This window comes from Octopus sinensis, linkage group LG17, assembly GCF_006345805.1.
Source record: "Octopus sinensis linkage group LG17, ASM634580v1, whole genome shotgun sequence".
NCBI lineage: Eukaryota > Metazoa > Mollusca > Cephalopoda > Octopoda > Octopodidae > Octopus > Octopus sinensis.
The window spans coordinates 49,358,669-49,385,991 of NC_043013.1; the positions used below are offsets into that span (position 1 = coordinate 49,358,669).

General features: G+C 31.1%; 1 protein-coding gene across 17 annotated transcripts in view; it reads right to left on the bottom strand.

Moving 5' to 3' along the window:
* Positions 1-326: 326 nt before the first annotated feature.
* The window catches only part of LOC115220674 (poly(rC)-binding protein 3), a 258,024-nt gene continuing 231,027 nt past the window's right edge, over positions 327-27,323 (bottom strand). For 11 of the 17 annotated variants that reach the window (XM_036510556.1, XM_036510559.1, XM_036510558.1 and 8 more), the window contains one exon: positions 16,789-17,501. In XM_036510556.1, coding sequence (XP_036366449.1) covers positions 17,249-17,501 — 253 coding nt within the window. In that variant the 3' untranslated portion in view covers positions 16,789-17,248. Of the gene's footprint in view, positions 549-574; positions 694-7,005; positions 7,611-11,054; positions 11,212-14,676; positions 16,073-16,788; positions 17,502-27,323 lie in introns of those variants that run through there. The other 6 variants (XM_036510560.1, XM_036510562.1, XM_036510566.1 and 3 more) reach the window with 6 other exon arrangements.

The following is a 27,323-nucleotide window of genomic DNA, read 5'->3' on the forward strand; positions in this document are numbered from 1 at the left end:
CCGCCTTTAGTCGAGCAAATCGACTCCGGGACTTATTCTTTGTAAGCCCAGTACTTATTCTATCGGTCTCTTTTGCCGAACCACTAAGTGACGGGGACGTAAACACACCAGCATCGGTTGTCAAGCAATGCTAGGGGAACAAACACAGACACACAAACACATACATATATATACATATATACGACAGGCTTCTTTCAGTTTCCGTCTACCAGATCCACTCACAAGGCATTGGTCGGCCCGGGGCTATAGCAGAAGACACTTGCCCAAGATGCCACGCAGCGGGACTGAACCCGGAACCATGTGGTTGGTTAGCAAGCTACTTACCACACAGCCACTCCTGCGCCTTTATAGTTCATAAATGTTAGCATAGGGGAGGGAGAATTATCAAGAAGATTTCTTTTAATTCCAAAGTTGCAGCACTTTCTTATTTGTGTAATTTTTTATTAAAGAGGTAAATGAAACTAGAAATCAGGAGTCATTGGAAACTGCCACTTTGATGTCTCTAAGAAGTTGGTGGTTGCAGTGAGTGTCTTGAAATTTTGTGCTTTCTGAAGGAAAAGAAGGAATGCATGGCTATCAGTTAATAGAGCGGTTTATGAAGGCGTTACCAATGTAGCTGCATCCTGGTCCTCTCTGGCCTTTGGTATCCACTATGAAGTCTTTTCCACTTATATCTTCTGACTAACAGTGACACTACACAAGGAAAAATACAGTCAGAATGAGCATGTCAAATCATGGTATCTTCAATGCTGGGCTGATGGCTTTAAAACAGGTGGCACATTTGGGCCTATTTGCACTTTTTTTGAAGAGTGAAATTTTCTCAATGAATTAAACATAAATTTTTTTAAATAAATTTCAAAAAATAGGATATTGTTGATAAATAATCAAAATTTATTCCATCTTTGGCAGTACATTCATATAGCTGTCTGATTTACACTTAATTGTTATCTTTGCAGTGCTCCAGGACCAGTAATAGAAATATTCAGAATAAATGGAAACAATCAAAATAACTCTCCTTGTAACAAATACATCATGATTCAATCAACTTCCAGTAATTTGCCAAGCAGACACATTTTCATTTCAGAACTAGCAATCTCAGGTCATAGAACTAAATGTAAAGTACAATTTACACTTAATATAGATTTTTGAAAATAATAAAAAATAAAAAGTGGAATATGGGAATTTCTGATGTTAATGCCTCTCTGAGAGGCATTAATAACATAATTAAAGAAATTTCAAATGGGAAACAAAACTGGATCACAGATTTATTTCTCAAAGTTACTGTATTATAAAAAAAAACTCACCATAATAAAAAATATATATTAATGAAAATAAAATTACTTTTATCAGAATGTAATCTATAGAAAAGCAGAGAAGATAATGTTTTGATATTGCACATACCACAATGAAAAATTAAAGGGTTATTAGGATTTTATAGATTGCCATATATATAGCCAATAATTAATAAAACTAAGATTAAAGAAGTGCTTTCTTCATAACAAATGAGGTAGTTTGAAAATACACACACAAATACACACTTGTATGTATATATATATATATATTATATATATATATATATATATATATATATATATATATATATGTAGATATAGATATATATGCATACAGTGACATATATATGTGTGTGCATGTATATATATAAACTGATATATTTTTCAAACATGAGAATATGAAAGTTTTGTTTTGCAATCTAAATAACATTTTAATTAAAGTAATTTTTAATTGTTTCTCTTTGTATTAGCAAAATGACCAGTGGATAAATTATCTGATTGCCAGCTCATCTGTTGTTATTTGAGTGATTACAAGCTGAACATATTCTTGTGAGACTCTGAGTAGCAGATTCAATTCCGAATCACTTCTCACAGGGAGAAGTTAAGGGGATAAAAATTACCTGTAATAAACAAGTATCAAATGCAGAGAGAGAAACTTGTCTTTTGTTTGTTAAATGTTTAAAAAACTGGAAATATGCATCAGTATATGGGTAATGAAAGAATGAACCTAATTCTTATTTGAAAATATATTCGCAGCAGGAGTGGCTGTGTGGTAAGTAGCTTGTTTACCAACCACATGATTCCGAGTTCAGTCCCAGTGCGTGGCACCTTGGGAAAGTGTCTTCTACTATAGCCTCGGGCCGACCAAAGCCTTGTGAGTGGATTTGGTAGACGGAAACTGAAAGAAGCCCATCGTATATATATATGTGTATGTGTGTGTGTTTGTCCTCCTAGCATTGCTTGACAACCGATGCTGGTGTGTTTACGTCCCCGTCACTTAGCGGTTCGGCAAAAGAGACCAATAGAATTAGTACTGGGCTTACAAAGAATAAGTCCCGGGGTAGAGTTGCTCGATTAAAGGCGTTGCTCCAGCATGGCCGCAGTCAAATGACTGAAACATGTAAAGAAAAAATATATCTATATATAACTCTTTTTGTCTTCATTGTTTATATCCATGCCACTCTGAGTTATTTCTCTTAGCACATTTCACTTGCATCATGAATATTAACATAAGCCATAAATATGTTCCGTTCTTTTTGTATTTGTCTAAGTATTTCATCTGCTGGATTTGATGACTGCTGTCATCATGACACCTTTAACAGTGCCTACATATTTCCTCTAGACAGAGTGTCCTCTCCTTAATGGCATATCAATTTTGAAGGATTCTTGAATCTTTAGATTATTTTTCCCATTTCATTTACAATGAGTCATGGCTGGCAAAAAGACATTTGCTTATTCTTCTCTCTAAGAAAAAATAATTTCAATAAATCAAGAATCTCATTGTATAGTATTTTAGTATTTCTACCATTATTTGCTTTTGCTGTATATATCCATGCCACAGAACAATTAGCATTATTTCACTTAGCTCATTTGCATTTAACCTCATAAATATGCATACAAATGTGTGTGTGTGTGTGTGTGTGTGTGTGTGTGTGAATAGTGGGGATATAAAAAGCTGTTTTCAAAATATATATATATGGATATATACAAATATACATACATACATACATACATACATACATACATACGTATGTATATACCTCGCATCTGTTATAAACAAGAAAAGCCCCAAACAAAACTATCCTTACAAAAATCTATCACCCATCACAAACAGCTTCTTGACAATACTCTAACAACCCCTTGGATGAAACAACAAAATCTCTGAAATTAGTTGTGGAACTATCAACAGTGACAAAGAATAGAGACAACAATGTAAAAGAAAAAAAGCAGACACTATATAAAAATATAATACACTATCTTCAGCTGCTTGTTCGAGGATCTTCATGGTTTCAGCATCAAAAGCAACACCACATCATCCAACAGTGTCAACAGCATCAACTTTCTCTCACTCTCTCTTCCTGTTTCTTGAGTAATGCTGTGATGGACTGTCATCCCATCCAGCTGGGGGGAATACATACGCCACAGAAACCAGGAAACCGGGCCCATGAACCTAGGCTTGAAAAGGGTGCATAAATAAAATTATATATATATACACACACATACATACATACACACACACACGCACTCACATACACACAAACACCTGTAGTGTTTTTTGTTTATTTAAGCTGATCTAATGGTTTCTTGCTCTGGAGTTTCTACAGAGGTAACAGTTTGACATTTCTGAAGAAGCAGTGGAATGCCATGGTAACTCCAGTGTAAAGACTCCGCCGGTTACGACGACGAGGGTCCCAGCTGATACGGTCAACAGAACAGCTTGCTCATGAAATTAACGTGCAAATGGCTGAGCATTCCACAGACACGTGTACCCTTAACGTAGTTCTCGGGGATAATCAGCGTGACACAGAGAGTGACAAGGCTGAACCTTTGAAATACAAGTACAACTCATTTTTGCCAGCTGAGTGGACTGGAGCAACGTGAAATAAAGTGTCTTGCTCAAGGACACAACGCGTCGCCGGGAATCAAACTCACAACCTTACGATCATGAGCCGAATGCCCTAACCACTAAGCCACGTGCCCTCACAACTCCAGTGTAACAGGCCACTTGATTAACTTAATCTGTTGCATTCCAAATTTATACTGAATACTTGTTCTCTGGATCATTGGCCAACAACACACACACATATGTATGTACATACATAAATACATACATGCACACTTACATATGTGTATAGACAGGAAATAAACCATATAAAACTAAAATTCTGAACAAAAACATACAAAATGAAAACACCTTACATTGCTAAATAGAAAACAATTTTTCATACCACCATTATTCAGTTACTATATTAGAATGTTTGCATGATACAGCACTATATGTGTGTGTGTGTGTGTGCATGTGATATATATATATATACATATACACACACATACATAAATATATGTGTATGTATACATACACATATATGTACATATATATATATATATGTATATATATATATGTATGTATGTATGTATATATGTATGTATGTATGCATGTATGTATGTACATACATAGTATGTATATATGTAAGTTTCTATGTATTTCCAGTTAGTCCATATGTCAGAAATAAAAGCACACTCAACATTATAGGACAGATATATGTTTTTATATCCTCAAACAATATATTTATTACTGGCTATGGGATATTATTGGTCTGAATGTTGCCATCAGTTTCTCACCAAATATTGGTTTCAAATTTTCACACAAAGCCACCAATTACAGGAGTGGGGCTAAGTAGATTACATAAACCCCAGTGTTCAACTGGTACTTATCTTAACCCTGAAAGGAAGAAAGGCAAAGTCCACCTCGGAACACAAAGTTGGAAGAAATGCTGCTAAGCATTTTGTCCAGCACAGTAACAATTCTGGCAGCTCACTCGCTACCTTACCACAGGACAATATTAGCAACTCTAAAGACAGGTTGGCCAGGTGTATATAACGCTAGCCTACTGAGACTATGCACTTCCAGCCAGAATGTTGGAATAGTCATCAATATTGAACACAAAACTGATGGTAACATTCTGAATAGTTATATATCATAACCAATAGTATATTATCTCAATAATACATACACACACACACACACACATATTGCATCATTTCCATTATATATTTATTTATAATAGTGTGCATAAATATAATTATATACCTGTGTATTTATATCCAGAATGTTTAAATAAATACTATATGAATTTGCACTTTTCGTTAAATTTAATTCATTCAAAATAATAATACAGAGAAATCACAATAATTATTCTAGCTTTGCTTTTCAAAACAAAAACTAACACATTCATATTTAGCTATAAAAAATAACTTAGAATAATAAAAAATTAAATAATAATCTTTTACATAATAATACTGGTATTTTGGTGAATAATTTTAATCTAAATATTTGAAACCAAAATTTACTTTTAACTAATATAACATACCTGAGCTATATAAACATTTTGTACACTATTTATCATCAATCTACTAAAGCATTTCAGAAAATGTTTATAGTTTAAGGAAAAGAAATAATACATTTCATTAAAATGAACAAAAATATTTGAGATTATATAAAAAAAAATTAATAAATTTGGTAAAACACTTTTGGAAAAAATTATTTTGAGACAAAAATTATTTTTCCTTAAAATAAAATACTTATGAAATATAAATCTCAGACAAAAAGAAAAAAAAACTTTATCTACTTTAAAATCCATAATATAATCATAATAAAAATTTAAATACATATCATGTGTATGAATAAAGATTTAAAAATAATAATTTTCTTTTATATGGGAGCAATAATCTTGTAGCATCTAATTCCAGTTATTTAAATATCTGGATATCATACAATATATTCTGGATTGTATAATCATTTGTAATGCAATTAATTGCAAAATTTAAATTAAAATATCAATTTTATTTTAGAAAATCTTAATACACAACTGTTCATATAATTGGATTTAAAATTATGAAATAAAATCTTACTATGATATTATTGTCATATACAGCATTAGATTTAATTAACTATAATAGATTATAATATCATAGCTGTTAATATTAATTAGAAAGATATTTAGTGCAATTTTCATTTTAAGGTGTAGAAAGTCAAATGAAATTTTGCTGAGATCATTTATATTTGTTATTTTTTAAATACTGCTATAGAATGTTTTAGATAATTAAATATACCTCTACTCAAAAGGATATATATAAAAAAAGATTAAATATTAATTTAATTTTTTAAAAAAACTTTACATGATTTTTTTTTATTCTTTTGTTTTTATATGGCTTTACAGTTATATGTTTATGTAAGAATTTGTATTAAAATGTATTTTGTGAAATGACCAGTTAAATGTAGCTCTTTTAACAAAAAATGTGTCTGCATGTGGCATGACAATGTGCTTGATCACATGCACAACAGCAAGACAAGGCAGATTGAGAGTGGCATAGCTCCAACCTAATAGTCAAATTCCACATGCAACAATGCAGTAAAAAATAATGAAAATAACTGTGCAGACCAGAAATATAAATAACAATTAAAATAGGTTTTTAAAAATTATATGAAATGGTATAACAACAGATTATGATTTAAATATTATTGTTTGAAGAAAGTAAATTATTAGGACCAAAAGTTAAAATAAAAGTTAGTGCAGGATACAAATAAAAACTGATGGTCACAAGCATTCATGATGTCTAAAAGTGTAAAGTAGGAACACACAACATTTGTAAAGGCCACAGTTATTGAAACAGTGGCATCCTTATTTTAAATTTTGACTAGTTCTCTTTAGAAAAGGTACAGAAGGAAAGTCAATTTCTAAACTATTGAAAACAGGTATTAAAAATTAAATTCAAATCAATGATTGCTAAATAATTTTCAAGTCCCAAACTTTAAAGTATAAATATCTTATAAATAAAAGATATTGTAAACTAATAAAAAGGAATAAGACTTCTTAATGACTTTTGTTTTCATTTATGAAACTCCAGTTAACTTCTTTGCTTAGAAACATCACTAAGTTAATTTTGGTATTTGAATGAATGTAGAGTAATCATGACTTGAACAACATTTAGGCTCTCTATTGCTTTCCTTTTACACATTTTTGCTTTCTTTTTTTTCTTTTCTTTTTACTAATATGATTATTCAATAATGATTTCTGAAGACAAAATATAGTATTGACAAAACTGAACATTTTTCTGAACTTTAATAAATATTAAATAATTCGTATGTTTAATAGCAGTCTGAATACCAGTTTCTATACTAGTTGACAGCAAGATGAGCACTGTCCATTTCAGAAAATTTTAATGAAATTTTCTCTGGATTGTCAGTGGTTTTCAAAATGAAAAATCTTCAACATTCTTCAAGAGATCAATGTTTCTAATAGAAATCCATTATAATTTTAACTCTATTCTTGATTTCAAATTGTTTTATAAAAATAAGTTATATTTGTAAAGGTATGTTTGCTTTGATAGGGCTTGTGTCTTTATTGCACATGCAGTGCTGTCGTCAATTGACAATCAATCTACTAGAAAAAGGAATGCATTGCAAAAAGGCACAAACTTGGTTCAAAAGATGTACATCAGCTGATGTTAGTCCTTAGAAGGAAAGAACAAGCTGAAATGTTCACAACCCCCATTATTTAACAATTTGTCATAATTGCACAAGATCAAAGCCATAACCTATTAAAGAAAAGAAAAAATGATATTTTAAAAGATGATAGAATTTATGTTCATATATATATATTATATATATATATATATATATATTATATATATATATATATATATGAACATACACACACACACACACACACAAACACACATATCCATATATATATATACATATATATATATATGTATATATATATATATATATATATATTATATATATATATCCACAGCACCGATATTATGATCCAAGTTAATTAGATATAATTTTAATGATTAGTAGAGTCAAAGATAAGGTAGATTACTGCTAATTTTCCAATAAACTTTTAAAATTTCCTATATAACAGATCTAGATCGATAGAGTTTATAGATTAGGGACCAAACATTAATAAAAAATAAACATGTAACTTTATTAAAATAATAGAATATGTTAAAATATATAACTACTGTATAATCATATCTGCTTTTTTATAAATTCACCAGAATCTCAAACAATGTTGAAATAATATACATGTATTATAAAACAAACACAAATATAACAAACGTTATTCACAGCAAAGCACCCTACTACAAAAACATTTGTGAGTATGGATATCGGATATCTATTTGTCATATTCAGTTACAACACTTAAGAATATAATTTTTCTCTTTCACTTTGATTTTCCATACAAAAACAAAAAGTATACGAAATTTAATTTTTAAAACTATGACAATTTATGAAGAGTTTTATGAATTTTGAGGTCTTGAATATGGATTGGTTTAATAAAATGTTTACAATGTTTAATAACATTTTTACAAGCACTGATCACACAGCTACACTTAGGTACAATATATATACATATTTGTGTGTGTATGTGCATACACATAAATACATACATGTATATGTATACACACACACATATATATACACATGCATATATAAGCATATATATATATATATATATATATATATAGGTATGTGTATATAAATATATATACATTCAATATATATATATATATATGTATGCAATGTATAAATATATATTAAATATGTATACACACATATATGTGTATATATATATATATATATAAAGTATTACTACTACCATCACTCAGACTCAAGGATAAATTCACTGATTGTATCATGCTTTCACTAAACAAATACATAATATTTAAACAATAATTATATATACAATATATATTTATATCATATATACAAATATATATATGTATGTATATTCTCACTCTCTCACTCTTCCTTTGTCCCATTTCTCATTATATATATATATGTATGTGTATGTGTGTGTATGTATATATATCCACATGCACACACATACATATACACACATATACACATACACACACATATATATACATATATATATATACACATACACACACACACACACACATATACGTCAATAGAGACATGGATAACTAGTTTGGAATTCAATCCCAGTGCATAAACTGTGCCATAGCCTCCACTTGACCATTAGCTCCTGGTTGAAATTTGCTCGATGGAAATTGTGCGAAGGACCATTGTTATAATATATATATACACACAATCACACATATATAAATATATATATATATATATAATATATATATATATTATATATATATATATATAGGTTCATATATATATATATATATATATGTATATATAAACATATATATATAAAATAGATAAACAGAGCCTGAAAGACTGCTTTAAGATACATGGCACATTATTTTATATATATGTCTGCTCAAGTATCATAATAGCATGAAACTATTAGTAGCTCTTTCTATTGTATATTTAATTTGATAAACATTTATATATATATATATATATATATATATATATATATAGGAATACACATATACATATATATGTGTGTGTGTATGTGTGTGTGTGTGTGTGTGTGTGTAAGATACAATATAGGTTTGAGAGAAGGAACTGACCCGAATGCATGGGAATACATATATTTAATTGGCCGAAAGTTACAAAAGTTGCTGAGAGTACCAAGCTTTTCAAGCATGGAGCATATCATACCTATGAACCTATGATGTTTTATATGTTTTGCATATATACATATATATACACACACACACACATACATATATATATATATATAACCTATGATATTATATGTTTTACATATATATATATATACAAATACATATATACATACATGCATACATATATATATATATATATATATATATATATAACCTATGATATTAGTATGGTTTACATATACATACATTATGTACATATATATATATATATATATATATATATATATATATGCATACACACAGAGATTCATGCATGTATGTATATATACATACACACATACAAATATGTATGTATGTATATATATATATATATATATATATATATATATATATATATACATACACACACGCATATATATATGTACATATGCTTACAACAGTACAAAGTTAGACTTGAAGGTTTATATATGTAATATAGTCAAATAGGTAAGTACTTAATTTGAATTTATCTAATATAAGGTGAGAGTACCTAGTTCTATCCTATTTTGACTCCTTGGTATGACTTTACTCCCTCATCATAAGGCATAATGCAGCAAACTAGCTTAAGAGAAAAAAATATTGTAAAAGAGCTGGTGCTTCTAAGGCGAAGTGCAATGCATAGATTTTCATTGGCTCATGAATTATCACAGGATCTCATTTAACCAATTGAATTTCTTGAATACACAAGCAGAGAATATTTCATGTTTCAATTTCCATAAATAAGTATAAAATATCAAAATACATTTTATGTAAAATACAATTACAAAAATTATAATTAGAGAAAAATGTGAAAATTTGAAAGTGAATACCTATTTCATTCCTTAATATAAATAATAAAAGTACATAATGGAAAGTTAACCAATAAAATTATTTTCTGAGATTTTGATAGAAGAATCTATTTCAGAAGACACAAAAAAGATATTCAGGAACAGTGTTTTGCACAATTTACATTGATAGCTGTACATTTGTGGTGATTTACAACTCACATTTAGTTTTTGTTTTATGTTTATTAAGCATTATGTGATCATTAAAATGGAGAGAAAACATTTTGATAGTCTTTCAAAGCCAAATTTTGTTTCCATTAGTGAGGGATCTTTATAGAAGTTTAATGATGAAAGACAAAAAAAAAAACTTACAGGCAAAAAATATAATGTAAATATATGTAGTTAGTATTGATAACTAATTTTTTTTATTAGTCTTCAACATAATTATCATTGTTATCATCCTCTTCACCAACATCACGACTACTACCACAACCATCAGCATCATTACTATCATCAACCTGATAAACATTTGAATAGACTATTTATCCCAACTTGAAGAATATAATATTTATAGTTTTGTTTTTGTTTTTTTTTTGACAGCTTTTTTTGTTTTTTGTTGCTCTTTTCTTTTTCTTTTTTTTTTCTTTTTTTCTGTATTTATTTATTGATTTACTTTTTTTTTGTAAAGTGATATTTTCTGTTCTGGGAAAACAAAACATATCTTAACATAATCTGTCATTGAAAATTGATATTTCTGTCCATCACGTTACTTGTAGTTTTATTTCCAGCAATAACAATTTCTTTAATTAATACTTTAACTCTGTATTTCTCTGCCAAATGGAGCCAATAAATAACCAAAGATCACTCTCATAAGACAGTGCAAAAATAATGTTATTAACAACAATAAATTTAAAAGAAAACTGAATACTCTCAGAGTAGTAATATTACATACTATTCTGAAATGTAAATTATGAAGTAAATGGACAACACTAAAAAGGAGAACATACAACAAAATATATGAACTGTAATTTAATGAGAAAGAGAATAAAAATGTTGATAGACTGCAATTTAAAAAATAATGCAATTGTTGCTGAGCACACATTTTTGTTAAGTATTAATGAGAGCTGAGCCCATTCATAATGGTAATTTTTTTGTCAAACTGAATATTTACTACTTCTATAGCTACTACATGGATTTTTGCATATAGTACAAACAATATTAACTAAATTTAACAATGCAGACAAGAAATGCAACAGACAACACTTGACATAACAAAATATCACAAAGATATCACACAAAGGTATCACAATTAGAAAGCAATAAGACAAAATAAAAGTGATAAAACTTTTTAAAACTCAGAAGTCTTAATTTTTTTTCCTTGCTACCGTTAGATTGAATAGATTTATTGCTTACATGAATCAACACATTTCAAGTGTGCGATATCAAATTTTAAGTTGATAATTATTATAGAAATTCTAAAATGTATAAAATAGTCAATATGATCTACTTGGGATAAATTATTTGCAAAATTCATACATCAAAATAACAAATACATCCCATATTTGGCACAAAGATAAAAAAATAATCTTCTCAATATTTTATTTATAATCTTTCTTGTTTTATAACATCCATTCTTAACAACCATACTGATAATTTATTTTTGAAACAAATTTTTACAAGAAAGAATTTATACATTTTTAAGGAAGACAGAATGGAAAAATAAGTTGAGCAAATGTTCAAATTTTAAACTACTACTATCAGATAAATAAGAAGACTTTTGAAGAGTAAAAGAATTTATTTTAATCATTCTTTACCAAGAAGAACCAACTAGAAATTTACAAACCACACAACCATTAGGCAACTACAGTGCAGATAGTTCAAATGGATATAAACCTAAATTTTTAAATAATATATTCCTTGAAGATTATAGAATTCAAAAGAAATACCTCAGTTTTGATTGTTCACATGTAGCTTCTTCTAAGAGATCAAAAGGACTGTGGTGCACCATGCTTTATCAAACGTAAGTTGTCAAATTTACACAGGTAACTAATAGTTTTAACAATAGAAATATTTATAATCAATATTTTTTAAAGATAAGTATTGGCCCATGACTCCAATAATTAATTAATTTTCAAACTAAATATATTTTGAGCTGAAATATTATTTTATGTTAAAAAAGATAAAAGTTTTTTTGTTTACATTCACAATATTATGAAATGGTGATTGATATCAAGGTGTAGTTACAAGTGCTTTACAGGAATGCTTTTTGAGAAGACAAAAAACAAAATATTATTGACAGTTAATTTACATCCCTTTATTTACAACAAGGAATGAAATGGTATGTTTACCATTTTGAATTTATTTTATTTCATACTACTAAATCTGAAAATATCATCTAGTACTATCAAATTAATTTTGCAAAAACTACAAAAATTAAAGAAATAGTACAAAATTTGCTCCTCCCATCAAATTATAATATAAAAATAATACTGTATTTATCAGTATCATAAATTCAATTTTAGTTTACAGTTATTCATCAAATAGATTCAATTTTAACTATTAGATATTTTCTATAAGTGATATCCTCAAAGAAAAGTAAATGATCTTTGTTCTTTTTTGTTTGTTTGCTGTTTTTTTTCTTTCTTCGCAAATAACTTTAATTAACATACCCCAGCCACAAGAAATAAAGAGCTGACAAAGAAATCATCTATCAACACAATACCGAATTGTAGAAAGTTTTAAATAATTTTTTTGTTTTTAGTCTCTTTGGTCGCTTACATTTCAACAGCAATCTGATTTAAATCTGGCACAGCTTGATCATAGAAAAGAATAATAGAAAATAAGCCATTTACGTTTTTAAATAGATGTAAGAATTTTTAGATTTTTATTTTCCATTTAAAATGGACTCAGCTGTTGGAAAACATTTCATTAATGAATCAAGAAACCCCAAGAAATAAACCCTGATATATACAACACATGAATGTGAGAGATTTGGTATGATGTGTGTGTGTACATCAGAAGAGATAAACATTTACACACATGAAGTAATATATAAATATAAATTGTCTCTAACAGAAATAGAATAAAGTTGCAATCATTTATATACACTATCAATGTACTGTCTCACTTCACCTGACAACGGTGATAGTTTAAGGAAAACTAAAGTCCAAGAGACATTTCGTTGTATGTATATTTGTACAAATGGTTAAATGAGATCACCATTTTAATTGTATGCATGAATTATGAGCGATATGTTTAAGCATATTTCATCATAGAATGGCACACACTTTTAGCCAAATTAAAATAGTCATACATAAAGAATAATAAGAGTGATTTATTAGTTTAGAGTTATTTTGGTTGAACTTGTAAATCTAGACTATTTTCTAATAATAAAATAACTGGGTAGCATGAACAAATCTACCTATATTTTTATGTGTCTACATCATTAGTATAAAATTGTCAAGAGCATATATATATTATATACACACATATACATCTATATATATGCATGCATACATATATACATAATTACATACATACATATATATATATATATATATATATATACAAATACACACATATATATGTATATATATACATAAATACATACATATATATATATATATATATATATATATACATAAATAGATAAATATATATATATACACATATATGCATTAATATATATATATATATATACACACTCACACACGTATGTATATGTAAAATTAGTGATATAAGAAAATGGAGAGTTAAAGATGTATATTTAATTTATTTGCATCACAGTTTGTTTTTAAGATATAAATACAAATAAAATTTTTAAAAACACACTAGGAGACTCAGAAACCTACATATATTTCGATTCTAGCCCGTCGGTAATACATAATTCAAAACATTTGAGTTAAATCCAATGTTAAGTATTTAAGCTGTAAGCGGTAGAGTCACTTCAGGGTTTTATTTATATTTATTTCTTAAAAACAAACTATGTTGCAAATAAATTAAAAATAAATCTTTAAATTTATCAATCCCTAATTATCCTTGAATTGACTGACTATACATACATATATGTATATATATATATTATATATATATATATATATATATATATATATATATATATATACTCACACACACAAATACATATATATATATATATATATATATATATATAATATATATAATATATATAATATATATATATATAATATATATATAATATATATAATATATATATATATAATATATATATATATATATATATATATATATATATATATATACATATATATATTTACATATATATATACATACACATATGCTCTGTGTGTGTGTGTATGTGCATGTATGTATTCATATGTATGTAAATATGTGTATGTAAATAAAGTATTTATGAATAACTATAGAGCAACATATAGGTAAACTAATTTCTATATAATTATATTTAGGACATATGTGATGAACTATGATATAAGATGCTTTGATTTCTGATATTAATCTTGCAATAAAAATAATGTATGTTTTAGAAGCAAACATTTTTTACTATAATGAACTACTTCTATTACAACATGTATTATTACATGATGCAAATTTTCTAAAATATTTGATACTATAAAATAGCAAGCAAGGCAAACTCTGGTCTGTGTTTACACATAAGAAACTGCACATATGTAGAGGTTAATTTTATAGATAATGTGTGTGTGAGTGGTGTGTATGTGTGTATATGTTTGTACACAATATATATTTATGTATTTAAGTAGATATCAATATTTATGAACACTTGTCATCATAATACACCTCATTTGCTACTTATAATTGTATAAGGTTTCTCCGAGTAACTAGTAACAAAAATGGGATTTAGATTATCAATATAGGAACATTTTAAATTCTAGTTCTGTTCATTCGTCAATTTGATTTTTTCATAATAAACACCACAGATTTTTTTTATATAAAATTATCAAAGTAGTACCTCAGAAAATAAAATTAAAATATAAAGTATTGGGGACTTAAGTTTTACAATTGCAAATTTGATTGAAAATTTATTACTTTACTTTATTTATTACTTTATTTTATTTATCACTTTATTTATATCATTACCTAAAGGTATATACATGGATACATCTGCATAAATGTAGATGTATCATGTATTCAGATAAGTTCATCAGTTTTAATAACAACTCAGTTACTATATGAATTGATATATTATCTAAAAGGTTAGAAAGGTAAGTTGATAAGTATGCAAACATGCAAATCACATACACACACACTAGCACACAGAGACTTAAGTATTTAGATGAGTGAAATATTGGCCAACATTAAGGTTGAGCACTCCACTCTAACTGCAGGATATTTTAAGAAATAGGTGCAACTAAACTTCTACTTGATAGGGTAAACATTCCAACATCACCACAAATTTTGGTTAGTGCTCAAACGCAGTAGCTCACACAGAACACAGTGGAAAATAGTTGTAGGTAAACACAATGATTAACTAAATGTACACATGATCAAGCACGTGAAAATGTATGAAATAAGACATAAACATTATGAATAACAGTAGATCAGATTGCTGTAGTGGCTTTTCGTGATCTCGATATTTAAATGGTCCAAACGTCATCTACCTAGCGAATTCCCATTCCACAAACTTCTGTTGTTATCCTACAAAGACACAAAATCACGCTTCAGGCTGCAGGGCAACTGCAGAGAGAATTTCTTTGGAATAGAATCATAAGTGACATGAAAGTAAAAAGTAAAAGAAAAATGGACATCAACAAGGAAAACAAATACCAGGGTATCTCCACAAATTTGTTGTTCAGTCAGTTTAAATAGATATGAGATATTAAAATGATCCATAAATTTTTGTTAAAATGGAGATAGCTCTAATTAAAATAAGTTTTGTATGTTGATTATATACTGTAAAAATGTAATTTATTCTTTAAAAACTCATGCCAACTGAGTAAGTACTAGACAAATTCACCAGTTTAAAATGTGCAAACTACATGCTAATATAATATATTTCAATATTCATTTCTTTTATTGAAATATCAATGTTACAAAAACTATGAAATAAAAATAGTGAATAACGATGATGATGATAATAATAATAATAATAATAATAATAATAATAATAATAGTAATAATAATAATAATAATAATAATAATGATAATAATAATGATGATGATGATGATGACGATGGCGATGATGACAATGGCGATGATGATGATGAGGAGGATAATAATAACAACAACAATAACAACAACAATAACAACAGCAACAATAAATAATAATAATAATAATAATAATAATGATAATAATAATAATAATAATAATAATAATAATAATAATAATAATAATAATATAACAAAAATGGTAGCCGTGGTAACAATATCAATCAAAATGATAAACTAAAAAGCATAATAATCAAATTTATTAGGTGATTAAACATAATGGAAGTAAATAAATGAATATTGAAAATGCATTGGTATAAAGGTTGGTAAGGAAAAGTACTCTGACTGACAACATAATTGGAATGTTGGAGATGGGCCTACATTGTTAAAATGTCCATTGTAGGTAAACCAAAACATGATATCTTATTATTATCACTTCATTCCATCATTATTTCACTTTTTACACATTTACAGAAAAAAATTTTTGGCATCTTGCACATATCTTTCTACAAAATATAGACCTCAGCTAGTAAATTTGTGGATATTAGACAAATAACATCCTCTTCAATTACTGTAATCTTTTCCATTTTTCTTCTATAATGTCTGTCAATAAATATAGTTGTCTTCACACATAGGAAAATCTTGGATGACTCCATTTCAAGTGAACTAGAAAGTCTTAGTAGAAGTAGATGTGGTATTTCAACATTAGTAAGGTGCAAATTTTGCTCGTTCCACTTTCTTCAATGCACTATTAGCCGTCACCCCAACCCGCATTTTGGCCGTAAAATGTTTGCGATCATTATTCAGGTCGAATACACCTGGGACATTTAAATACGGCATTGGTTTCACCAACTGATTCAGCGGGATGGCCAAGGGATGATGGGACTGAACAGAGGTCAAGGACGTGGTTGTTGGGGTTGAGGCCGGGTCAAGGGTCAAATTCTTATGCATTTCCATGCTGTAGAAAAATGGGAGAGGGAGATCAGTATTAGACAAAGACAAAACGAAGTGCAACTACACAGGACACAAATGTTAGTAACTACATAAGAAACATACATCTGCAATAGACACCAGATGATTGGTCAGCAGCAGCAGCAGTACAGAATATGATGCAACATGATCAAGTGGGGTTTAAAAGATAAGCACAAGTAAATTAAAGTTGAAATAAAATAAGATGTTCTATGAAAAATAACGGCCAGTGGTGTTCACATCAAGAAAGTATTTAAAACATGTTGATAGGAGGATAGAACAAAAACAAAAGCAACATAAGAATTTAGTAAGAAATTAAATCAATTTAGCACTTGGAACGGGAATACCATCCGTGCTGAAGCTTGGAAAGTCAAACAAAACTTAAGAGCTTCTTGTGGGAAGTACAAATGATGTATAAAAATAAACTGAAGAACAGTAATTTAGCTAAAGTCAAGATTTTAACACATAATATCTAAAATATTAAATGTAAGTACTAAATGACTTTTTATAATCATTACGGTAGAATAGTGAGATGTGAAGTCAATTTACTTTTTAATCAGTTATCTTAATTTCATTATGGTTCAAATATATGTACATGAATGTAAAATCGATGAATTTATTTACATTACTTTCCACAAAAAAATTTTAAGTTTTGCAAGGTGTAACCATAAATATATGAAACACAGTGACCTGGAATGAATAGATGTGAAATGAAAAGGTAGCATAATCTAAGGTATGGTTAGGGTTAATAGCCATTTAACAGACAGCCAGCCATCTAGAGAGGGCCACATGCATTCAACTACCTTCCTGCTTCTTTTATTAAGATGATTTTAATTGATATACAAGTAGCCCTGTCTTTGGCCAACTCTCTCAAAGAGCCATAAAAGCAATGTTAGAGTACCTACTATACCATGCTCTAGGCCAAATCTAGGAAAAAGTCAATTTTGCTGCCAAAAGCAACACCTTTTGATACTCTCTCAGCTTTAAAAGCCATTTGCCCTCCTTCTGCTTATATTTTACTTCATTCAAAATTTTAATAGTATTGAAGAGGATGAAAAAAGTGATATAATATAGTTTTTTTTTTCCAAAAAAGTATAGCCAAATGAACTAAATAGTCTTCCGTTTTTTACAGAATTTTATTTCTTATAATTTGTATCTTATATAGATAGATATTTGTGACAAGTATACTACTAGGTAATGTATTATAGAGAGAATAAACATTTTTAAAAATTAGAAGACTGATTTGGTAATAATTTTTAAGTGTAAGTATTGATTTTGTTTTAATTTGAAAGAGGATTCATTAAAATAATTTTCCATGCTTTTTCTGAAGGGAATTTAAAAGAAATTAAGAAATGATAATTGCCTATATTTTGCTTCTTTGAAAAATAAAGCAAAGTTTGAAAAAGCACATAACTATCAATGAGATCCAACTTGTCAAAAAATACTATAACAACTGTTAATAAAAATTTTTCAAAATAATAAAAATATACTTTATCAAATGATTTATAGTTTGATACACACACACATACACACACAAACACGCATGTATCTGTTGAAACAACAAAAATATTTCAATTTGTTTTTTTGTTTTTAGCATAAAAATTTATTTTAAGTAATGTAATTATTGTAAAGCTTAACTGATAAATGAAGTGAAAATATGTTTCATAAATTCCTATTAACATAATAGACGTTTATTGTAGCCTCAGTATCACCAAGGGGTCATCACTGCCCAATAGTCACAAGCAAAACTTCTTCTATGCCACTCTGGAATAAGTACTACAGCACAGGACAAATGTTTGTTGACTCACCAGGAAGCATAGCTTGATGGTGCATACACCTACACAATGGGCAATCATTTTTCTTCAGTTTCTATTTGTTAAAAGTTTGCACTTGTACACACAAATGCACAACATCCTTCTGTATAGGATTGGGGTGGCGTTATTCTATCATTATGTGTTTCAATATAGCTGGGAGTAGTTTCAAAATAGCTGGGAGTAGTTCCTCCTCTCACAAATGTTGTGGCCACCTAAAATATTTGCTCAGACATCTCGTTGGGTGTGACATGCATGAAAAACACTAGGAGACAATATACACTGGAGTAAATCAAATCAGTGGCACTTTGATTTAGCAAACCCGGAAAGGTGGTGGGCAAAGTTGACTTTGATGGGATATGAACACAGAAAGTAGAACAAGTGAGAAATAAACAGGACAATTCAAATGCTTCTTTTATGCGAGCAGTAATACTTGAGTACATAAAATAAAATTACACAAAAACTGTACAATATTTTTAAAATTTCATACATAAATATATGCATTTTGAATTTATGTGTATATTAGGAAAGGCATCCAGTCATAGAAACCATGCCAAAACAGACAACAGAACTTGGCATAACCTTCTGGGCTTGCTAGCTCTTGTCAAACCATCCAACCCATGCCAGATGGAAAGCAGACGTTAAATGATGATGATGATGATGATAATGCTGTATATATACAAACACACACACATACACATACATGCATACATACATATATCAATACATATATGTACGTAAGGTTTCAAACACCTGAGTTGTACATCTCCTAAATGCCCATGGAACATTAAGTCTTGTGGAGCTGAGTCAAATTTGCTTCCACCCTTATAATGTAGGATTATAATCTAGGCCTGGGCTGACTAAAGCTCAGAGAGTGGATTTGGTAGACAGTAACTATCTACACACACACACACACGCACACAGATAGATAGATAGATAGATAGATAGATAGATAGATAGATAGATAGATAGATAGATAGATAGATAGATAGATAGATAGATACATAGATAGATAGATAGATGGATGGATGGATGGATGGATGATGGATGGATGGATGGATGGATGGATAGATAGATAGATAGATAGATAGAGATAAATAGATAGATGGATAGATAGATAAATAGATAGATAGATAGATAGATAGATAAATAGATAGACAGTATGTGTCTGGTGGTGTGAACCCTTGTCATGGCATTACATGATAGATGTAAATGAGCCTCATCATCACCATAAAAACAATGTTTCCATTTCCAGTCTTCTGTGGAAGACTGGAAATGGGAAACAATACCTAGTGGAAAACAGATGAGGACCGGCAACAGAAAGGGCATCTGGTCATATGAAATCTGCCAGAACAAATTCTGTTTAACCCATGGCAAAGTGGATGTTAAATGAAAATGGTGATCATATCATCAAACTGTCCAAACCATGGTGGTATGGTTGGGCAGTTTGACAGGACCCGGTGGATCAGAAGAAGGCGTCATACTTCACTGTCTACTCTGGTATAGTTTCTATGCTCATTTTAATGCCAGCCACTTTACAAAGTATACTTGATGCTTTTTCTTATTTCTTTACTGCCCACAGGGGGCTAAACACAGGGGACAAACAAGGACAGGCAAAGGGATTAAGTCGATTACATCGACCCCAGTGCGTAACTGGTACTTAATTTATCGACCCCGAAAGGATGAAAGGCAAAGTTGACCTTGGCGGAATTTGAACTCAGAACGTAAAGACAGACGAAAAACTGCTAAGTAGTTTGCCCGGCGTGCTAACGTTTCTGCCAGCTCACCGCCTTTTCTTGTGGCACCAATATTAGTGAAGCCACAAGACTAGGGTCCACATTAATTAAGTGGGATTACAGTGGAAAGGGAGGTAGCTTTATATTAGGTGATGAAAGGTTAAAGTATGAAGCAATGCAACAGAACAGGTTTCTCGCTGCTGAAGAAATACACGGCTGCTGACATTATACAACAGTGAGTGGGAGTGATTGATTTGGAACAGGAAAGAGAAATATAAATGATGCCAGGAGGTGGGGGGGAGACACCAAGGGAGGAGAAAAGGGATGCAGGCTGGACAGAAGTGGTAAAAGTGTGAGGAAAAAGGGAAGTAGGAAAGGATGGTAAGAAATAGAGGAGGGTGTGAATATACTGAATGAGGAACAAAGGACAAGGTGGGGGGAATTTCTATGAGTTGAAGGGAAGAAAGGGGAAAGTAAATGATGACTAGAGATCGAAAAACGTATTGGGGTGGATGTAGTGAATGCTGGAGGAGTAATCAATGATGCATATAAGTTGGGGGGTAGGTGCAGATTGGCAGTGCAGGAGAGTGAAGAGTATCAGGATAGAGAGAAATATATGATATGTGGATGGGTCGGTTGCAAGAATGTGAATAGAGAGAAAGACTTAGTGCATGGGTAGAGAGAGAAATGTAATGATAAAGGTAAATTAACAGGGAATGGTTCAGTAGAGAGGAAGAGAGAGAGAGGATAGCTAGCATATAAGAGTGGAGTGATCAATGTAAAAAGTGAATGGAGAGGGACAAAGTAAGGATGAGGGATGGAAGTCCATTGGAATGGTCCCAGGTAGTGAGATAGATAACTGATATCACGGAAAGAAATGATAAGATATGTAGTTCTGCCCTCATTTGATCATGGAAATGAAACACTACAGTCGGCAGGTGATGGAGAGATCAGTAATAGAGAATAAGAATGTAGAAGGAAGATTTAATGAGAAAATTAGGTGAGAGGCCCATTTGTAAATATATAGAGACCATGCTTGCAGAACCTCAGATTCAGCAAGATGGGTGTCATCTAGAGTGACACATTGCCAAACATTCTGGTCTTTTGATATCTCCTTCATGAGAGTCTTAAATCAGCCCTCACTACTTCTTCCCTTGTCTGCCTCTCTCTCTCTGGGTCTTCCTCTTCCACAAGTTCCATCAATATTTAGCAATTAGCACTTCTTTATACAACTGTTCTCATTCATATGCATTGCAGGACCATATCAATGCAGTCCTCTCTCTTGCACACTACAACTGATTCCTCTAACATGCTAGTTTCATTTCTTTGTAAAGATATATCCTCTGTATTCATAGCCCATGTTGCAATACCTTGTAGCATTGCTCTTCATACACATGCATCATACAATCTGCCTTTCACTCTGAGAAAGAAAATCCTTGTTGTCAACACAGGAAACATTTCTCTGAACTTCCTCCGGCTTTTTCTTATCCTAGCAACTATTTTATAAAAACTTTCACCAAAGCTACTTAGGGCACCAAGGTAACAAAAGCTATCTACTACCTCTTGGGATTCTCTTGGGCATTCAAGAAAATCTATTTCCTGTGCATTCTTAATGTTTATTGCTCCTGTGCATCCACCATAAAGGTTAAATGTAAACTTTGTGTCTTAAAGCCTGGAGGATTATGATGAATAGGAGACAGAGAACTAAGCTTAGACTACCTGCATATTATATTCATGGCTATACTTATTGACACTTATCTTATTGACAGCATGGCACAAACAAGCCATTCATCCACCCCCTAACCTTCTCAGTAACACTAGATTATACAATAAGGGATTCTATCAAAGCTTTTCTCCAGGATGAGTACAGCAGCTTACTTTAGCCAAGTACTTTTCCTGCAGTTGCTTTACCAGGAAAAGGCATCAGCAATACATTCCCCTCATGTAACTCTTTCTCTAATTAATTGAGCTATGACTTCTCAATATCTTTCATAACCTAGTCCAGCAATTTAATGCTTATTGTAAGTCCCTTTCTCTAAGGTATATCCTTTATTCTTGTAACAGTTAGCTATAATGTAAGTCATTGGATATGACACTTTCCTGCACAACCTGATCGACAAGATGGGTAATTAGACTGTATCCTACACCACCAGATATTTTAAGCATTTGGTAGTAATTACTGGTAATACAGGGGTTATTTCTGCGTTTGAACCTCAATTGTTTTATCTATCACCCTGCTGTCAACAAGAATGACTGGTTTCTCAGCTGCATCCACGCTGGGAAGACCTTCTTCCTTCAACACATTCTTCACATTTAATAACGGAAATTGTAGCTGTGATACCAGTGCCGGTGGCACATAAGAGAACCATCCGAATGTGGCTGTTGCCAGCACTGCTCCGACTGGCCTCCATGCCGGTGGCACATAAAAAGCACCATCTCATCGTAGCCGTTGCCAGCCTCGTCTGGCACGTAAAAAGCACCCACTACACTCACGGAGTGGTTGGCGTTAGGAAGGGCATCCAGCCGTAGAAGCACTGCCAGATCAGACTGGGCCTGGTGCAGCCTTCTGGCTTCCCAAACCCCAGTTGAACCGTCCAACCCATGCTGATAATGATGATGATGATGGGAACCACTTTCATGTCTCTTTCTTTTCAGAATTACTAAGAGCAAATGTACCATTATCTGTATGGACTTCTGCTCCACATCTCAGTTCTCTCTCATACACTGTCTTGCAATTCAGAACACCTCATGCTTCTGCTCTTCACACTGTATAACTTGTATAACTTTGATAAATCTCCTTTCTGCTTCTTCCTTTGCTAAATAACACTATCGCCTAGCTTCTCTTCCAGCTATCTAGTATAATTTCCTGCTACCCCCATTCTTCCAATTTTTCCAAGCCTGTCTCTCCCCTGTTCTACCACCTATATATCATCCTTGGAACCACAGATTTGGTCTGTCATTCTCCATGGGTTGTCCTGTTCTACTCCCAATTGTCATTTATGATACACATCTGAATTACCTCCAAGTAAATTGTTTCAGTTAGAACTCTTCTAAACTTCTAATTGTCCAATGAATATTTAACCTTCCATATCTTCCTCTCCTGACTCGTTTGTGTCTTTGAATCCTTCTAGTTCTAAGTCACGGACCACTAACCTTCATAGGATTGCACCTTCAACGTGGACGAACATTGCATTTACAATTTTCTGCGGAGAATGAAGTGCATTTGGCTTTTTGGTGCTCACCAGATTAGTAGGTAATCAAGTGACCGGCTCATTCTTGAAGTTCATGTTGCAGATCATTAAGTCATTTATTTATGATCAATAACACTAATATGTGTGTGTTTGCGTGTGTGTGTTTGTGTGTGTGTGTTTGCATGCGTGAGTGTGTGTGTGCATGTGCATGTGTGCGCATGTGTAGATGTACATATTGATGCTTGCATGTTTATTTCTATATCTAAATTATTAAGCAACAAATATGCTTAAAGAAAAATAACACAAAAACAAACAAAATATATTTTAATAATCTGTCTTCAAATATTTGCATATTTTAATACTTTCCTTTAGAAAATGAAAATGTAAATTTCAGATGGAAAAAGGAAATTGAAGGCATGGATCAGAGGCATATTTTGTTTTGAGTGACTAATTCAATTTCAATGCACGAGTTAGCTACCTTAAAACATTGAATATATATATACAAAAGTATAATTATTTTTTTTTAAATTACAACCTATTTAAAAATATTTCCTACTACATATGAATTAAAGTTACTAATTAATCTATCACCAAAGTAAGTACCAAATACACAAATGTGATGGTCTTTCATAAATGCTTTATATCCATATCTTAGTTTAAATACTTGATTTAAATGTACCAAATTATTTCTTCATTATTTCTTCTCATACTGTTTCATCTTAATAAGATTTGTGTATCTGTTTGTGTATTTGTATTTAAATTCATATATACATACACACACACACATATATTTATATACATATGTGTGTATATAAATACATATATATATAAAGAGAGAGAGAGAGAGGGAGATAGACAGACAGATAAACATTTACTTTTATAACATTTACTTTTAAAATATATCAATGTTTACCATAGAACAAAATTTAGAAAATTGGACAAAACAGAGAACCCAATTGAAAAAAAATAAAAAGTAAAAAGAAAAAAAAGAGAAAAAAACCAAAACTATTCACCACCTTGTGTTGAAAAGTTGGGGACACTGGGAAACCTCTCTAATGGTTATTGAGGTATGCCAGCATGCTGACAGCATTGCCATAGGTGATGACGAGGCTGATGTGCTGGAACAGCCATGTGCCTTCACGAGCTTCATCAGTCACCTCTGCAAGGTGAATTGCCAGTGAAGACAGGAATCTCGCAGTTAGTGATCAGAGCCCACCAAACGTCTCAAGCGCCACAGGATGGAAAATGTAGTTGGCTGACAGATTGCGGTATTTCAGGATTTTGAGATCTCACCCTGACCGCAGTGTCCAAGATGTAAGAAGAAGCAAAGGAGTCGCTAACTGTGACATCCCAGACAAGGCATCTGCCTTCCGATGAGGGGCACAAAGTGAGGCCATCAGGTCTCTTCCCATCGCATTTGGATAATCCAGATGGTTCCAAGATGGAGGGGATGTTTGCTCAAGCCAAGCTCCTCATGAGTATCAGGTTCAACTCCGTATGATGTGTGAAGCAACCAACATTCAGGTGGCAAGAAAGGCCATGAAGGCCTGTGGAGTCGAGGAGCCTGCCACAATGACAGATCAAATCAGTGCATACATCAGCTCCCACTCTGAGGGCAATGGAGACACGAAGTTCATCCAAGCTGAATAGGCCACCAACATTAGCAAAGGGATGGCATCAATCCAGTCACCTGAGTAGTTGGCGCTAACAGATAGTAGGCGGCACATTGAAAGCTGGTCCGACTGGATGAGGAGGGAGTCGAAGGTGGCCTTCGAAATTATGTTGTCCCAAGCTTTCTGACTCTGAAAGTCCTCGACCTTCTCAGGAGCAGACAAACCCAATTCCCTCCAGTGTTGGAGAGCTTCATCCAACTCCCAGTTGGAACTGGTCCATATTAGAGAGGAGAGGATGCTGCTCACTAGGGTGGAGCAGGTGTGGCTGGAGGAAAGGAAGCAGTGGAGGGAGAGGGATGGACCCTTATGAAGACCAAGACCTCCAAATCAGTGCATCTTGATCACGGGATATAGGAGAGAGTCTGACATTGACTATGCATTCATGTAATTCAAAGATTAGGTTGTTGAAGCTTGGAGGCACTAAAAGATCACTTAATACTTTTCAGTATAATACAATATTCATTTACTTCAACATGAAAGAGACTATATCTATCTATAATCTATCTATAACATAATGGAGAAAGTTGCTTGTTAATTATCTATAATATAATGGAGAAAGTAATTATTAAAGCCTTGACCGTCTGGAAATTTTTTTAATACAATTCATGTTCCAAGAAATTTCCTGTAATTTCAATTTCTGAAGTTTATTGAATATTTGAACAAGAAGTTTTCCTCTAATTTAAATATTCATTGCATTCACTGCAGAGTAGATTTCATAAACAATATTAACTCGTTGCAGGCGAAATTTTCCATTTTCATTTGCAACAGTCTCTCACTCTCTCTCTCTCGCCTCTATTTTCATTAATGATAATTTCATATATATATTCATTTCAATTCTATTCTATATATGTTATGTAAAAAATTATTTATTGAATGAATGAATGCTATTAGACAAAATAGCTGTATAACTTTGGGGCTTCCATGATATAGTATACTAGTATAATTTTTTTTTTTAAATTAAGAAGTGATTTTGTTGGCATGGTTATTTGGAAAACTGTAAACATACATACAGGCAAACACATGCACATATGTGATTGTATATACCATATATACTCGAATAATAGTTGATCTCATATAAAAGTCGACACCCTGTTTTAGGCCCAAAAATTGGGAATTTTCCATAGATCCCATATGAAAGTCGACCCTAGTATTTCACGAACAATAGGACAACATTTGTGGGTCAAGGTACCATATTATCCTGTACGTAGAAATAAAACTGTTACAAAATTGTGTGGCTACCTTACTGTAGCCTGCTCTACAGGTGGAATGCTTGGTGCTTATAATGGAATGCTTGGTGCTTATAGTAAAACACCATTTAGTAGCGAGCACTACACACCTGTTGATGAGTGCTACATCACCATTACTAAAATGTATGCACAGGGTATGCTGCAAGCCTGCAT